This window comes from Salvelinus fontinalis, chromosome 21 (genome assembly GCF_029448725.1).
Source record: "Salvelinus fontinalis isolate EN_2023a chromosome 21, ASM2944872v1, whole genome shotgun sequence".
In the NCBI taxonomy this organism is placed as follows: domain Eukaryota; kingdom Metazoa; phylum Chordata; class Actinopteri; order Salmoniformes; family Salmonidae; genus Salvelinus; species Salvelinus fontinalis.
In genome coordinates, this window is record NC_074685.1 from 33528635 (window position 1) to 33545486 (window position 16852).

The following is a 16852-nucleotide window of genomic DNA, read 5'->3' on the forward strand; positions in this document are numbered from 1 at the left end:
ACTGTTGACTGTGTGCTTCTAGATCGTGCTGTTGAACAAGGCCAAGGAGAGGATGCTGCCTTACCAGACCAACCAGGAGGAGGAGGACCCAGACATTAAAAAGATCAAAAAGGTCCAGAGTTTCATGCGAGGCTGGCTGTGTCGGAGGAAGTGGAAGATCATTGTCCAGGACTACATCTGTTCCCCCCACGCTGAGAACATGAGGAAGAGGAACCACATCGTGTTCAACATGGTGGAGGCAGAGACCGAATATGTCTGCCAGCTCTCTGTCCTGGTCAACTTCTTCCTCAGGCCGCTACGTATGGCCGCCAGCTCCAAGAAACCTCCCATCAGCCACGATGACGTTAGCAGCATCTTCCTCAACAGGTAACACACCGTCTCACCCCCCTCCAGAAACAACCCATAGCCCCTACCCCCTAGACACTTGCGAACGGATTGAATTGATTTAATTGCAATATCTTTGTGTCCCCAGTGAGACCATCATGTTCCTCCATGAGATCTTTCATCAGGGCCTGAAGGCTCGGATAGCCAACTGGCCTACGCTGGTTCTGGGTGAGATATGACATACGTCTATGTTGGGTCAAATCCACTCTAGCTAACCTCTACCACTATCTTGGTGTGGAATGTTTTATGTGTCTGTCTCTCCAGCGGACCTGTTTGACATTCTGCTGCCCATGCTGAACATCTACCAGGAGTTTGTGAGGAACCACCAGTACAGCCTGCAGGTGCTGGCCAACTGTAAACAGAACAGGGACTTGGACAAGCTGCTGAAGCAGTATGAGGCGAACGCTGCCTGTGAGGGACGCATGCTGGAGACCTTCCTCACTTACCCCATGTTCCAGGTAGCACATCGCACACGTCACACCCACACGCGCGCTTCCAGACCTCATTAACCTCCGTCCTTCAACCCCTCCTCTTCCACATGTTAGTATACGGCCCAGACCTGACTGACTGACTGACTGACAGACGCCTCTCCGTTGTGTTTCAGATCCCTCGTTACATCATCACTCTCCATGAGCTGCTGGCACACACGCCTCATGAGCACGTGGAGCGCAAGAGCCTGGAGTTCGCCAAGTCCAAACTAGAGGAGCTGTCAAAGTGAGGATAATGGAGCTGTAGCGGTTGTGTAGTAGATCATGTAGCCAACAATAGTTGTGTAGTAGATCATGTAGCCAACAATAGTTGTGTGGTAGTTAATGTAGTTAACAGTGGTTGTGTAGCAGGTAATGTAGTTAGCAGTGGTTGTGTGGTGGATAATATAGTTAACAGTGATTGTGTGGTAGATAATGTAGTTAGCAGTGGTTGTGTGGTGGATAATGTAGTTAACAGTGATTGTGTGGTAGATAATGTAGTTAACAGTGGTTGTGTAGTAGGTAATGTCCAGGACTACAACAGTGGTTGTGTAGTAGGTAATGTAGTTAGCAGTGGTTGTGTGGTGGATAATGTAGTTAACAGTGATTGTGTGGTAGATAATGTAGTTAGCAGTGGTTGTGTGGTGGATAATGTAGTCAACAGTGGTTATGTGGTGGATAATGTAGTTAACAGTGATTGTGTGGTAGATAATGTAGTTAGCAGTGGTTGTGTAGTGGATAATGTAGTCAACAGTGGTTATGTGGTGGATAATGTAGTTAACAGTGATTGTGTGGTGGATAATGTAGCTAACAGTGGTTGTGTAGTAGGTAATGTAGTTAGCAGTGGTTGTGTAGTAGGTAATGTAGTTAGCAGTGGTTGTGTGGTGGATAATGTAGCTAACGGTGGTTGTGTTGTCAGGATGATGCATGATGAGGTGAGCGATACAGAGAACATTCGTAAGAATCTGGCCATCGAGAGAATGATCGTAGAAGGCTGTGACATATTACTGGATACCAGCCAGACCTTTGTCAGACAGGGTGAGTACACACACACACACATACTGTACAAATGCACTCACTCACTCACTCACTCATTCACACACACACACCAGCCAGAATACACTATAAGATGGTTACCTGTGGCTGTCATCAGTAGTACAGTATGTGTAACCTATGTTTTTTCCCCCTCCCACCAAACACACACACACACACACACACACACACACACACACACACACACACACACACACACACACACACACACTCTCTCTCTCTCTACCCATCAGGCTCTCTGATCCAGCTCCCATCCAGCAGTGAACGGGGCATGCTCAGTAAGGTCCGTCTAGGCTCTCTGTCCCTCAGGAAGGAAGGAGAACGACAGTGCTTCCTGTTTACGAAACACTTCCTTGTCTGCACACGCACCTCCGGGGGAAAGCTGCACCTGCTCAAGGTGAGAGTCAAACACACACACAGACACATATGCATGTACAGATGTCAGATTTGAATTTGATCGCTGTTTTGTCGCGTGAAATTTTCCTGCGCAACAGGGACTTCAAATGAGTCTCATGATTTAGATGCTTTCACAAAAACGTATTCAGGGGGCAGTCGAGTCATTCAGACCAGCGCCAGCTATCAAAATCATATTCCGTCTCTGACTTTGCTCAAAGGCTCAAGCCAGACAATGTCCTACTGCTACTCTAGGCCTATAGGTCATATCACCCCCACATTCAAATGGACTTATCTGAAATGTATCCATACACGTGTGTCCATTAGGCATATGGATGTATTTCTTTCATCAGCATGAATTAGAAAAATTAAAAGCCCCACTTTTATTCCATAGGTTGGGATCCGCACTGTGCAGCTGTTGCAAGAGCACATTTTTCACTGGCTGTCCACTGGTTTCAAAAGCAATGATTGATAGGCAGTTTAAACTTCTTGAATTCAACCATTATTGGGTTCAAATACACATTTAGATTTGTGAACAGCCATCCACAACAACCACAATCCGTAAGGAGCAGATAGCTAAATGAGAGAGCAGCAGTGTGATTCACATCAATGCGCTATGTAGATATCAATAATAAGGGATATCCGTATCGCCGTAGACTCCACCACTGCTGTCATCCTTACCTCCAAGTGTTTATTCAAATTGGAACATCTTTGGATGCCGACAACAGTTGCACCAATGGAAGAGATATCTTGGACTGTAGCCCACAAAAAGCCTATTCCTGCTCTTTACCCGCGATCCATCGAACACATTTGGTGTGTTATCATAGTGGTCTGTGACTTGTGGTCAGACACGTTCAGGTGGAACAAACTTGAACTTGCTCCTTTTTTCAATGCTGATTTGAATGTCATTGAGAAAAGTATCCCAAAAAAATGTGCAAACATCCTTTCTGAATTTAAAAGTAATCCTCGGAGTAATCATCTAGTTTTCAAAAGTATCTGTAATCTGATTACAATATTTTTGCTGTTAATGTAACGGATTACAGTTACCGTTTTTTTTGTTGTTGCAATCCCTTACATGTAGTCAACCCCAACCCCCAACCCTGATAGGCTACACCTAAACTATAGCCTACATAGGCCTGTAATATCAGATGTAAAGACGAGATGTAAAAGCTACAGTGTATTATAAAAAAACAAAAAACATTTTAAGGTTTATCATGAATGTAAGGTAATGATTCAACTGTCAAAATGTAGTTCAATCATGGCCTGGGGTAGTCTAGTTGTTAGGACCACTGCTTTGTAATACCAACATGTCTGTAATACCAACATGTTTGTCATAAGTCAGTGTGGACGGAGGACGGAGTCAGGCGCAGGACACAGAACTGAGTAAAAACGTACTTTACTCAGGAAATCACAAACAAATTCCATACAGGGAAAAATATTCCAGCTCGACACAAAAGAGCGACTACTAAACAAAGAACAAACACGCACAAAACCATGTGGGAAACAGAGGGTTAAATAGGGAATAAATTATAACGTAATGGAAACCAGGTGTGTACAATCAAGACAAAACAAATGGAAAAAGAAACGTAGATCGGTGGTGGCTAGAAAGCCGGTGACGTCGACCGCCGAACGCCGCCCGAACAAGGAGAGGCACCAACTTCGGCGGAAGTCGTGACAATGTTTCAAATAGACCACCATAGTCCCTGTGCCAAGGAGCACTAAGGTAACCTGCCTAAATGACTACCGACCTGTAGCAATCACGTCTGTAACCATGAAGTGCTTTGAAAGGCTGGTCATGGCTCACATCAACACCAGTATCCCAGTATCCCAGAAACCCTAGACCCACTCCAATTTGCAAACCGCTCCAACAGATCCACAGATGATGCAATCGCTATTGCACTCAACACTGCCCTTTCCAATCTGGACAAATGGATCACCTATGTGAGAATGCTGTTCATTGACTACAGCTCAGTGTTCAACACCATAGTGCCCACAAAGCTCATCACTAAGCTAAGGACCCTAGGACTAAACACCTCACTCATAAAACTGGAACGTGGACTTCCTGATGTGCTGCCCCCAGGTGGTAATGGTAGGTAACAACACATCCGCCACGCTGATCCTCAACACAGAGGCCCCTCAGGGGTGCGTGCTCAGTCCCCTCCTGTACTCCCTGTTCACTCGTGACTGCACGGCCGGCACGACTCCAACACCATCATTAAGTTTGCCGATGACACAATAGTGGTAGGCCTTATCACCAACAACGATGAGACAGCCTATAGGGAGAAGGTCAGAGAACTGACCGTGTGGTGCCAGGACAACAACCTCTCCCTCAACGTGATCAAGACAAAGGAGATGATTGTGGACTACAGGAAAAGGAGGACCGAGCACGCCCCCATTCTCATCGACGGGGCTGCAGTGGAGTAGGTTGAGAACTTGAAGTTCCTTGGTGTCCACATCACCAACAAACGATCATGCTCCAAACACACCAAGACAGTTGTGAAGAGGGCACGACAAAGCCTGTTCCTCCTCCCTCAGGAGACAGAAAAGATTTGTCGTGGGTCTTCAGATCCTCAAAAGGTTCTACAGCTGCACCATCGAGAGCATCTTGACTGGTTGCATCACTGCCTGGTATAGCAACTGCTCAGCCTCCGACCGCAAGGCACTACAGAGGGTAGTGTGTACGGCGCAGTACATCACTGGGGCCAAGCTTCCCGCAATCCAGGACCTCTATACCAGGCAATGTCAGAGGAAGGCCCTAAAACTTGTGAAAGACTTCAGCCGCCTTAGTCATAGACTGTTCTCTCTGCTACCGCACTGCAAGCGATACCGGAGCGCCAAGTCTAGGTCCAAAAGGCTTCTTAACAGCTTCTACCCCCAAGCCATAAGACTACTGAACAGCTAATCAAAGGGCTACCCAGACCCCTCTTTTACTCTGCTGCTACTCTCTGTTTATTATCTATGCATAGTCACTTTAACGCTACCTACATGTACATACTGTATTACCTCAATTACCTCGGCTAACCGGTGCCCCCGCACATTGACTCTGTGCTGGTACCCCCTGTATATAGCCTCACTATTGTTATTTTACTGCTGCTGTTTAATTATTTGTTACTTTTTTGTCATTATTTTTTTAACATATCCTATTTTTTACTAAACATGTTTTTCTTAGGGCTTCTTAAAGCATTGTTGATTAAGTGCTTGTAAGTAAGCATTTCACTGTAAGGTCTACACCTGTTATATTCGCCGCATGTGACAAATAAAATTTGATTTTACATATAGGCCTACCCTGTCGGCGTGGGTTCGATTCCATCCCATACCCTTCTGGCACAAATAACAAAATCCCGCCAATGGACTTGATTTAGTTACACATTTCAAGTATGGACAGTCCAGGGATATTTTACCCCCGAACTTGATAAGAAATCACCATACCAGACACTTTTATTATAAAGACAGATGTATTTAATGGATAACATACTGTAAATAGGAAACTGATAAGAAAACCAATATTTCAATATAAAATAAAGATATTTATCATACAAAAGAGCCCAAACTCCGAGTGATGTTTCAAATGTAAACTCGGCGAAGATGTAACAGTCGAATGCTGTACATTCAGTACAGCTCAGTGTTCATTTATACCCTTAGCTCTCACCCCCTCCCTTCCACAAAGATGTACTTCAGTACTTTTCCATTTACTTGTGCTCCTCCGTGCATTTAACAGTCAGGAGAGGAAATGAGTAACTGAGAGTAGACATTCCTACATTCTGCTGCAGTCCATGAAATAATTGGACTTCTCAATGACAAAGAGCTTCCACCCAACACTACTTTCACTCTCTAAGGACACATAAAAACAATCTATTCATACGAAGAGGACATAATGGTATAAAATAGTAAAGATATAAAAGTCATTTTAAATCTATTAACAAACAAAATAATAAGTGGGCTACACCAACATTAGTTTCATACAAAGTGTGGGGTAAATTGCCACAGTAGATTTGCCGTGGTAAATTGGGAAATACTTTCTTTATTTTGTACGTAATTCTTGTCAAATAGATAAATCACCCTTAGTATTTTCAAAAAGGACTAAGTTGTTCCGATGATAATACCAACCAGAGGGCGAACATATCTTGAAAGACATCAGGACTAAAGCAACACCGACATCATCTTTTAGGGAGCGGTAATGAGGTGACCAATAAAGGTTGCAATTGAGATCAGCTGTGCGGGTGAATTTAGCGCGTATTGATCGTTTAACAAGACATCAGCTGGTGATAATCTAGTGCCATCGATGGTTGCAATAGGTCCCTTGTTATTTGATTATTATTCCAATACGTTCTCTAAGCTACCCAATCACATAATGAATGGTGTGAAAACTGATAGAAGGCTACTGTTTGTGTTTCCCTGTCTGAGTTGATGAGCTGATTTGGGCCATCAATTGATTGATAGATGAAGGCCCGCCGTAGAACGATAAACTTTCTTCCAGTGCTCGCCCACGTTTTATAGATTTCCATTACCTAACTGTTATGCGCCGGCTTACAGTAGCAAAGGCCTGCTGTGCTTCCAGTTTGATGCCGGCATTTGAAGTCATTCTTGTTGTGGATTGAAAGCCTGTATTGTGTGGCTTTAAAATGTAATTTCTTCAAGCTGTCAAGATGTGTATGCGTTTGAGCCTGTCCAAAGACTATTTTGTTGAGTTGAGTCACATTTCTTTGATGTGTAAATTATCAGACTATTCGTTTTACTTCTTGAAAACATTGAAATGAATGCAATTAACTTGTGGGCCTAATGTAGGCTATAGGCTATCTAAATGAATTGAAGTCTTTTTTTGTTGTTGCTTACATTGAAGAGCTAGAACAGTGTCGGAAAGATGGAGAAGATAGGGGGAGGGGGAGTCAAAGGTCAGCGGTTGTAACCCCTGGACCACACAGGCACTGAGGCCACCAATCATCTATTCTTGCTATTGCTAGCCTTGCACATATAATACAACTTTTTATATATATTTTTTTTTAACGGATTTGCCCTAACGAAAAAAAAGTCTATCCCCTACAAATATGCCTGTTTATTATAATCCACGTAAGAATTCACACAAGACGCGCTGTAGCCTGCACATAGTCTACGTAGGCTACTTGAACTGGCGCCCAGTGGACCTGCAGTCTAAGGTACAATGTAGGTACGGCGCTGCATTGTACACAAACACCGCTTCAGCTGCCCCCTGGTGGCGATTCTTAATATTTCTTCAGATATTAAAATCCTCTTGCCACAGGATTATTTTCCTCCTACGACAAAACGGGTCAAATTAAGATGCGACATCTGTACTTTCTTGCGGTCAGACACATGCACACATATACATACGAAATGTGTTGATATACACTACCGGTCAAAAGTTTTAGAACACCTACTTTTCAAAGGTTTTTCTTTGTTTTCCTATGTAGAATAATAGTGAAGACATCAAAACTATGAAATAACACATATGGAATCATGTAGTAACCAAAAAAGTATATTTTATACTTGAGATTCTTCAAATAGCCACCCTTTGCCTTGATGACAGCTTTGCCCACTCCTGGAATTCTCTCAACCCGCTTCATGAGGTAGTCACCTGGAATGCATTTCAATTAACAGGTGTGCCTACTTAAAAGTTCATTTGTGGAATTTCTTTCCTCCCTAATGGGTTTGAGCCAATCAGTTGTGTTGTGACAAGGTCGGGGGTATACAGAAGGTAGCCCTATTTGGTAAAATACCAAGTTAGTTAGAGTTACCAGCCTCAGAAATTGCAGCCAAATAAATGTTTCACAGAGTTCAAGTAACAGACACATCTCAACATCAACTGTTCAGAGAAGATTGTGTGAATCAGGCCTTCGTGGTCAAATTGCTGCAAAGAAACCACTACTAAAGGACACCAATAAGAAGAAGTGACTTGCTTGGGCCAAGAAAGGAAAGGACATTAGACCGGGGGGAATTTGTCCTTTAGTCTGGAGTCCAAATTTTTGATTTTTGGTTCCAACGGTCGTGTCTTTGTGACGCGCGGTGTGGGTGAACGGATGATCTCCACATGTGTAATTCCCACCATAAAGCATGGAGGAGGAGGTGTTATGGTGTGGGGGTGCATTGCTGGTGACACTGTATGTGATTTATTTAGAATTCAAGGCACACTTAACCAACAAGGCTACCAGAGCATTCTGCAGCGATACGCCATCCCATCTGGTTTAGGCTTAGTGGGACTATCATTTGTTTTTTAACAGGACAATGACCCAACACACCTCCAGGCTGTGTAAGGGCTATTTTACCAAGAACGAGAGTGATGGAGTGCTGCATCAGATGACCTGGCTTCCACAGTCCCCCGACCTCAACCAATCTCAGCATATGTGGGAACCATTGCAAAAGCATTCCAGGTGAAGCTGGTTGAGAGAATGCCAAGAGTGTGCAGAGCTGTCATCAAGGAAAAGGATGGCTATTTGAAGAATCTCAAATATAAAATATATTTAGATTTTTTGACACTTTTTTGATACAACTTGATTCCATGTGTGTTATTTCATAGTTTTGATGTCTTCACTATTATTCTACAATGTAGAAAATAGTAAAAATAAAGAAAAACCCTTGAATGAGTAGGTGTTCTAAAACGTTTGACCGGTAGTGTTTGTAGTAGAAAACATTTGCATATCAAGCAGATTTTGACACATTTGGCCTTTCCTCTACACGTGCGTGTTAGATGTATGGCCTCTAACCTCTGCCCTTTGACCCTCACAGCAGGGTGGGGTGTTGTCCCTAATAGAATGTACCCTTGTAGAGGAGCTGGATGCCAACGATGAGGACTGTAAGTATCTTTCATAAAATAATAAATCAATGAATAAGTCAACTCAATCAATCAATCAATACGTCAACAAACTATTGACCTTGATCCCTCCCACCCCCTCCTGTAGACAATGCAGGAGGTCAGGGCTTCAACCACCTGGAGTTTAAAATTGTGGTGGAACCCCCTGATGGCCCCGCCTTCTCTGTCGTCCTATTGGCTCCCTCCCGCCAGGAGAAAGCGGCCTGGACCAGTGACATCAGTCAGGTAAACATACCTGGGGATGAGATGCCTAGTCCCAAATCAACTCCTACACCTACTGCTTCTGCAAGCCTCAACGCTGATTTTGAAAGAGGTTCAGCACCATGGACAGTAACATGACTGTCTCTCCTCTCTTTTCTCTCTTTCGTTCATTCTGTACCTTTTTCTTTCTCTCTGTCTATAGTGTATAGATAATATCCGCTGTAATGGCCTGATGACCAGCGTATTTGAGGAGAACTCTAAAGTAACTGTGCCGCACATGATCAAGTAAGAGCCCAAATACAGACTGTATATCCTTTTCCACGTCAGTGAGGGTTGATAATCCCCAGGTTATCCCATCCCCTTCGCCCATCTGGGAGATCACCCAATAGCTGATGATCTTATTGATACTTGTCCCACCAGGTCGGACGCACGGCTGCACAAAGATGATGTGGACATCTGCTTCAGCAAGACGCTCAACTCCTGCAAGGTCCCCCAGATCCGCTACGCCAGCGTGGAGCGGCTGCTGGAGAGGCTGACTGACCTGCGCTTCCTCTCTATCGACTTCCTCAACACCTTCCTCCACACGTACAGGATCTTTACTACCGCTGCTGTGGTCATGGACAAACTGGCCGACATATACAAGAAACCTTTTACCTCTATACCGGTCAGGTAGAAAGATATACAGTATGAACTCACACACACATTGTGTCTTCTCATGCCACATCACTCCATCACTCCTTCATCCATTCTGTCTCTTCCTCCCTCTATCCTCATATAATAGACATGCATGCTGACCATCACTCTCTCTGTCTCTTTCCTTCTCTTTCCACCGCCTCCACTCCTGGTTTTATCACTCCTCCTCACCCCCTTCTTCCACATCTTACCCTTCGACACCTCCTCTCCCGTGCTCTCCTGCCCTCTCCCCCACTCCTCCTCTCCTCTCAGGGTTCAGTATCACTCCTCCGATCGGCTGTCCATCACGTCTCTCTGTCCTGACTACAGTCTGAAGATCACACGGCTTGCTCTGGACCAAAAAGAGTGACGCTCTTTTTTTTTCTTTCTCGTACATTCTCCTCTTTTCACTGCCTCTCCATTTACTCTTTCATTACTTCATTTCACTCATACAGCCTTTCAAACAAAAATACCTTTTCTTCTCGGTTTTATTTCAGAGGGCTAACATAGATGTTACATAGGTTTCTCATATGACAAAGAAATAATCAAGTGCTTCCTTTTTGTCTTTATCCTCCTCTTCTTCTGCCATCCCTCTGTCTCTCCTCAGGTCTCTGGAGTTGTTCTTTGCCACCAACCAGGGGACGTGGGGAGGCGAGCACCTCAACAACAAATCTCCCCGTCTATGTCGCAAGTTCTCCTCTCCTCCTCCTCTCACCATCCCCTCCCGCACCTCCTCCCCGGTTCACTCCCGCAAACTCTCCCTCTCCTCCCCGGTCTCCTCCAAGGCAGGAGTCCTAGACCTCTCCACCCCTTCCTCCTCTGCTGCTAACTCCCCCACTTCCTCTCACCCTCCCTCTATCTCCTCCCCCCCTCCCAACGCCACCAAGCCCCCTTCAGGGTTTTCCTCGCCTCCTCCCACCTCCACCCGGGCTCCATCGGGGTTCTCGTTCCCCCCTCCCACCTGCACGCGGGCTCCCAGTCTGCCAACAGTCCTGGGGGTCTCCACCTCCCCTCCCACCACCACAAAAGCCCTTCTAGAACTGAGCCGCCCCACCGGTTCACCGGAACCTGTCCCCCCAACGCCGGAAGAGGGAGGAGACATGCCGCGCATCGATGCATTCTGTGGAAAACTCAGACGCAGCATCCGCAGGGGTAGGCTGGCACACACACACTCACAAACACAGACACACAAACACAGACACACAAACACAGACACACACTCACCGAGTGCCTGTATATTTTAATTAACAGCTGTTCTGGAGACGGTTTCTCTGGAGAAGTTCCTCCCAGAGTCTAACCCTCAAGTCAGCGAGGACCGCGTCCCCCTGACAGAGTCCCCCTGTCGCTCGCCCTCTACACCCAGACACATGCGATACAGACAGTCTGGAGGTTCCACGGGGGAAAACAATCGTGGTACTATGTCACCAGCCTCAGCCTTCGCTATTGCCACGGCAGCCGCCGGACACGGCAGTTCCCAGGGTAACAGACAACATGAACAATAACAACAGTCTTACCAGCAGCATTTACCATTTCACCACAAGTTCTCTCTCTCTCTCTCTCTTTCTCTTTCTCTCTTTCTCTCTCTCTCTTTCTCTCTCTCTCTTTCTCTCTCTCTCTTTGTCTCTCTCTCTCTCTCTCTCAGGTTTCAATAATAGTGAGAGGACTTGTGACAAGGAGTTTATCATCCGTAGAGCTGCTACCAACAGAGTCCTCAACGTACTGCGTCACTGGGTCTCCAAGCACTCACAGGTCGGAACCACATACACACACACAAACACTGCCCGCCTACCCCCTGCTGTCCTCTGTCCAACTCTCGTGACGCCCAGAGAACTGTCACCCTGCTCCACTGGGGCCCCCTGGTGTCCTGCCCTCTGTAGCTGTTCTCTCCTGTGTCCTGGTGTGTAAGTGGCCATACATGCTGAAACAGACAGATGTTGACGTAAGAGAGAAGAGGTCAATTTATGCCCTATAATAATTCTGATGTGCAAGGGAGTGAACAATGTACCTGTGAGTTCACAGCATCCTCTGAAGAAATGACTGGGGGAAATGATCGCTAAATTGAGTGTGTGTTTGTGCGTGTGTCAGGACTTTGAGATGAACAGTGAGCTGAAGGTGGGTGTAATGACCCTTCTGGAGGAGGTGCTACGAGACCCAGACCTGCTGCCTCAAGAGAGGAAAGCCACCGGAAACATTCTAAGGTGCACACACGCAGACACACACACACGCAGACACACACACACGCAGACACACACACACACACGCTACGGTACAAGCACACACACACTCACAGACACACACACACACACACACACACACACACACACACACACACACACACACACACACGGTGAGAGTTAGTGAGTGTGTGTGGTGCGTGTACCTTAGTATACCGTAGAGTGTGTGTGAGAGTGTGTGTGAGAGTGGGTGTGTGTTTGTGTCATTACATTTGTTATTAATGAGACTCTGCTTGTCCCTCAGTGCCCTTTCTCAAGATGAACAAGATGATGCTCAACTCAGGATAGAAGACATCCTACAGACGGTATGTATAGTTCAATCACACACACAACTACTGCCTAGAATAGATGCTAAGCCATTTCATTTGCAGGATATCAAATCTAATCAAATCAAATTGTATTAGTCACATGCTCCGAATACAACAGGTGTAGGCCTTACAGTGAAATGCTTACTTACGAGCCCCTAACCAATTATGCAGTTTAAAAAAAATACGGATAAGAATAAGAAATAAAAGTAACAAGTGATTAAAGAGCAGCAGTAAAATAACAATAGCGAGACTATATACACGGGGGTACCGATACAGAGTCAATGTGCGGGGGAACCGGTTAGTTGAGGTAATATGTACATGTAGGTAGAGTTATTAAAGTGACTATGCATAGATGATAACAACAGAGAGTAGCAGCACTGTAAAAAAGGAGGGGGGGGGGGGGCAATGCAAATAGTCTGGGTAGACATTTGATTAGGTGTTCAGGAGTCTTATGGCTTGGGGGTAGAAGCTGTTAAGAAGCCTCTTGGACCTAGACTTGGTGTTCCGGTACCACTTGCCATGCGGTAGCAGAGAGAACAGTCTATGACTAGGGTGGCTGGAGTCTTTGACAAGTTTTAGGGCCTTCCTCTGACACCGCCTGGTATAGAGGTCCTGGATGGCAGGAAGCTTGGCCCTAGTGATGCACTGGGCGTTCGCACTATCCTCTGTAGTGCCTTGCGGTCGGAGGCCGAGCAGTTGCCATACCAGGCAGTGATGCAACCAGTCAGGATGCTCTCGATGGTGCAGCTGTAGAACCTTTTGAGGATCTGAGGACCCATGCCAAATATTTTCAGTCTCCTGAAAGGGAAGACTGGTGATGAGAGGGAAGAGGGAAGACTGAGAGAGAAGACTGTTTGTTGGTGATGTGGACACCAACGAACTTGCTCTCAATCTGCTCCACTGCAGCCACATCGATGAGAATGGGGGCGAGCTCAATCCTCTTTTCCCTGAAGTCCACAATCATCTCCTTTGTCTTGATCACGTTGAGGGAGAGGTTGTTGACCTGGCACCACATGGCCAGGTCTCTGACCTTCTCCCTATTGGCTGTCTCGTTGCTGTCGTTGTTGGCTGTGCAGTCATGAGTGAACAGGGAGTACAGGAGGGGACTGTACACGCACCCCAGAGGGGCCACTGTGTTGAGGATCAGCGTCGCGCATGTGTTGTTACCTACACTTACCACCTGGGGGCGGCCCATCAGGAAGTCCAGGATCCAGTTGCAGAGGGAAGTGTTTAGTCCCAGGATCCTTAGCTTATTGATGAGCTTTGAGCGCACTAGAGAGCCAGGCCGTGTAGAATGCAATAGAGATCATCATCTGTGGATCTTTTGGGACGGTATGCACATTGGAGTGGGTCTAGAGTTTCTGGGATAATGGTTTTGATGTGAGCCATGACCAGCTTTTTGAAGCTCTTCATGGCTACAGACGTGAGTGCTACAGGTCAGTTGTTGTTTAGGCAGGTTACCTTAGTGTTCTTGGGCACAGGCGCTATGGTGGTCTGCTTTAAAACATGTTGGTATTACAGACTCAGACGGGGAGAGGTTGAAAATGTCAGTGAAGACACTTGCCAGTTGGTCAGTGCATGCTCGCAGTGCACGTCCGGGTAATCCGTCTGGCCCTGCGGCCTTGTTAATGTTAACATGTTTGAAGGTCGTACTCACATCGGCTGAGGAGAGCGTGATCACACAGTCTTCCAGAACAGCTGGTGCTCTCATGCATGTTTCAGTGTTACTTGCCTCGAGGCGAGCATAGAAGTAGTTTAGCTCGCCTGATAGGCTCACTGGGCAGCTCTCGGCTGTGCTTAGTAGCGGCAACATTATGTACAAAATAAGTAAAAAAATAAGTTACAAACAACGCAAATAAACGAACAAAAAACACAATCGGTTAGGGGCACGTCAAACGTCTGTCTTCTTCTCTGGCGCCATCTTATAACAATATAGTGGTAGAAAGTGTGTTTAGTCATTATTTAGTCAGTAAATGAATGTTGATGTAATTTGGAATGCTGACTTTGGAACAGAGAAGTCCATTGCTCCACTTCATCCTGGTAAGACGTTGTCCAGATACGTTGTCTCGATATAGACTATTTGAAGTCTTCGCCATAAATAATTAGAACCTACAGTATTAGTTATATTAGTGTGTATTGTGGTGGAGCATCCCCTGAAGACCCAACCAATACTTTATGTAAAATACTTTAGAATGCATTTAGAAGTATTTGAGGTGCGCTTGATTTAGATCGGAGATTTCACTTTTGGGAAAACGCCATTGCTTCTATTTTACAGGGGAAATAAATCAAGCTTAGCTCAAGTATTGTAAAGTATTTGACATGCACTATGTATGTGACCCTGGTTTAGTCCCCTGTAGAGCCATATTAGTCCACTGTGTCCTTTTATTTAGCGGCTACCTGCTAGGTAGCCTAGCGGTTAGAGTGTTGGGCCGGTAACCGAAAGGTTGCTAGTTTGACCACCTGAGCCGACAACGTGAAAAGTCTGTCGAGGCACTTGACCCTAATTCCTCCCGGGTCGCCTTGAGTAACGGCTGAACCCTGGCCGTGACCTCACTTTCAGGGGGATATGCAAAAAACACACTTATATAAGCTCCCCTTATTTGTGTATATTAGCTGTCAACCCGTTTGTGGTGCAGACATGGAACACTGTTTAATATTGGTTTACCAGGCGGAGTGTCCCAAAGCAGAGTGTTTTGAGTCTCTGTCTGCGATGGAGCTGGCTGAACAGATCACCCTGCTAGACCACATTGTGTTCAGGAGCATCCCTTACGAGTGAGTGTATATTCTACATCAGAGAATAGTGTGAGTGTATATTCTACATCAGAGAATAGTGTTGTTGTGTTGTTGTTGCATAATTGTGGTGTGGTCTGTGTCCACCAGAGAGTTTCTGGGCCAGGGCTGGATGAAGCTGGACAAGTCAGAGAGAACTCCATACATCATGAAGACCAGTCAGCACTTTAACGATGTAAGATTTAAAACAGATCTAGACTCTATAGCTCTATACCAGCCAGCGCTTCAGATCTATACTCATATCTCAACATATTTCTCTGTCCCTCTTTTCTGTATCTCTGCCTCTTTCCCACTCCCCTTGCTTCTCTCATCCCTCCGCTCCCTTCCCCCTCTCTGTTTTTCTTCTGTTTTCCTGTTCTAGATGAGTAACCTGGTAGCGTCTCAGATCATTGCCCATACAGACGTGGGCTCCAGGGCGAACTCCATAGAGAAGTGGTTGGCGGTTGCTGATATCTGTCGCTGCCTTAACAACTATAACGGAGTTCTAGAGATCACCTCGGCTCTCAACCGTAGCGCCATCTACAGGCTGAAGAAGACATGGGCCAAAGTCTGCAAACAGACCAAGTCATTGATGGACAGGCTGCAGAAGACAGTGTCATCAGAGGGCCGGTTCAAGAACCTGAGAGAAACCCTGAAAAAGTAAGAAAGAGGGGAAATAAAGGGAGAATTTGTGTGTCTGGGTTTTGGTCACAGATTATCACCACGACGTGTACCTGGGCGAACAGTGATATCTCACCAAGGAGCTATAGGACGTCAGGTAGCCTAGCGGTTAGAGCGTTTGGGCCAGTTTGAATACCCGTGCCGACTTGGGGAAAAATCTGTCGATGTGCCCTTGAGCAAGACACAATACAATAGAGGCAGGATATTTGTCCACATGATGAAGTGCGTATTTTTGAAAATAATTAAAGTGATGCTGTAGATGTTTTGTATCATTTCAGCTAGTAGTTTTGAAAGTAGCGCTCACGAGCCAAAATGGGTCCCAGGAAATGGTGTACTGTACATAGTCATCCATTGCGTATGATGTTCCGTCCTGCATTTTACTTATTTTTTTAATCCTGCAATTCGTATGATATGTTATGAATTTGTAAGGGCTTAAGAAGTTAGGAAAAGCTTGAATACTATGTGAACATTGATCGATGGATTGGTCCGTGTGCAGCTGCAACCCTCCCTGTGTGCCCTATCTGGGGATGTATCTGACTGACCTGGCCTTCATCGAAGAGGGAACGCCCAACTTCACCGAGGAGGGACTCGTCAACTTCTCCAAGATGAGGATGGTAAACACACATACGCACGCACGCACACACAATCAGTCAGCCTGTATCTCTCTCTCTCTGCCTGTCTCATGTCTCTCCTCCCTGTTCCCCTCTCTGTTCCAGATGTCTCACATCATCAGAGAGATCCGTCAGTTCCAGGGTGCGCCCTACAGGATAGAGCACCAAGCCAAGGTAACACCCGCCACACAGTCAATCAATGTTTCTAGCTACAACCCTGTTAGAACTAACTGCCTCGCCGTGCTTCCTCTCCGTC

The 16852-nt window shown here is 45.8% G+C and overlaps 1 protein-coding gene across 1 annotated transcript in view; it reads left to right on the forward strand.

The window, feature by feature from the left end:
- The window catches only part of LOC129818720 (ras-specific guanine nucleotide-releasing factor 2-like), a 39722-nt gene that overhangs the window by 20972 nt on the left and 1898 nt on the right, over window positions 1–16852 (forward strand). Inside the window, exons 4-23 of the mRNA XM_055874889.1 lie at window positions 23–366; window positions 473–552; window positions 649–842; window positions 989–1098; window positions 1771–1889; window positions 2138–2301; window positions 9036–9102; window positions 9209–9345; window positions 9524–9606; window positions 9742–9990; window positions 10601–11145; window positions 11245–11472; window positions 11636–11742; window positions 12079–12191; window positions 12472–12532; window positions 15204–15307; window positions 15416–15500; window positions 15687–15964; window positions 16482–16599; window positions 16702–16770. Coding sequence (XP_055730864.1) covers window positions 23–366; window positions 473–552; window positions 649–842; window positions 989–1098; window positions 1771–1889; window positions 2138–2301; window positions 9036–9102; window positions 9209–9345; window positions 9524–9606; window positions 9742–9990; window positions 10601–11145; window positions 11245–11472; window positions 11636–11742; window positions 12079–12191; window positions 12472–12532; window positions 15204–15307; window positions 15416–15500; window positions 15687–15964; window positions 16482–16599; window positions 16702–16770 — 3255 coding nt within the window. The remainder of the gene's footprint in view (window positions 1–22; window positions 367–472; window positions 553–648; window positions 843–988; window positions 1099–1770; window positions 1890–2137; window positions 2302–9035; window positions 9103–9208; window positions 9346–9523; window positions 9607–9741; window positions 9991–10600; window positions 11146–11244; window positions 11473–11635; window positions 11743–12078; window positions 12192–12471; window positions 12533–15203; window positions 15308–15415; window positions 15501–15686; window positions 15965–16481; window positions 16600–16701; window positions 16771–16852) is intronic.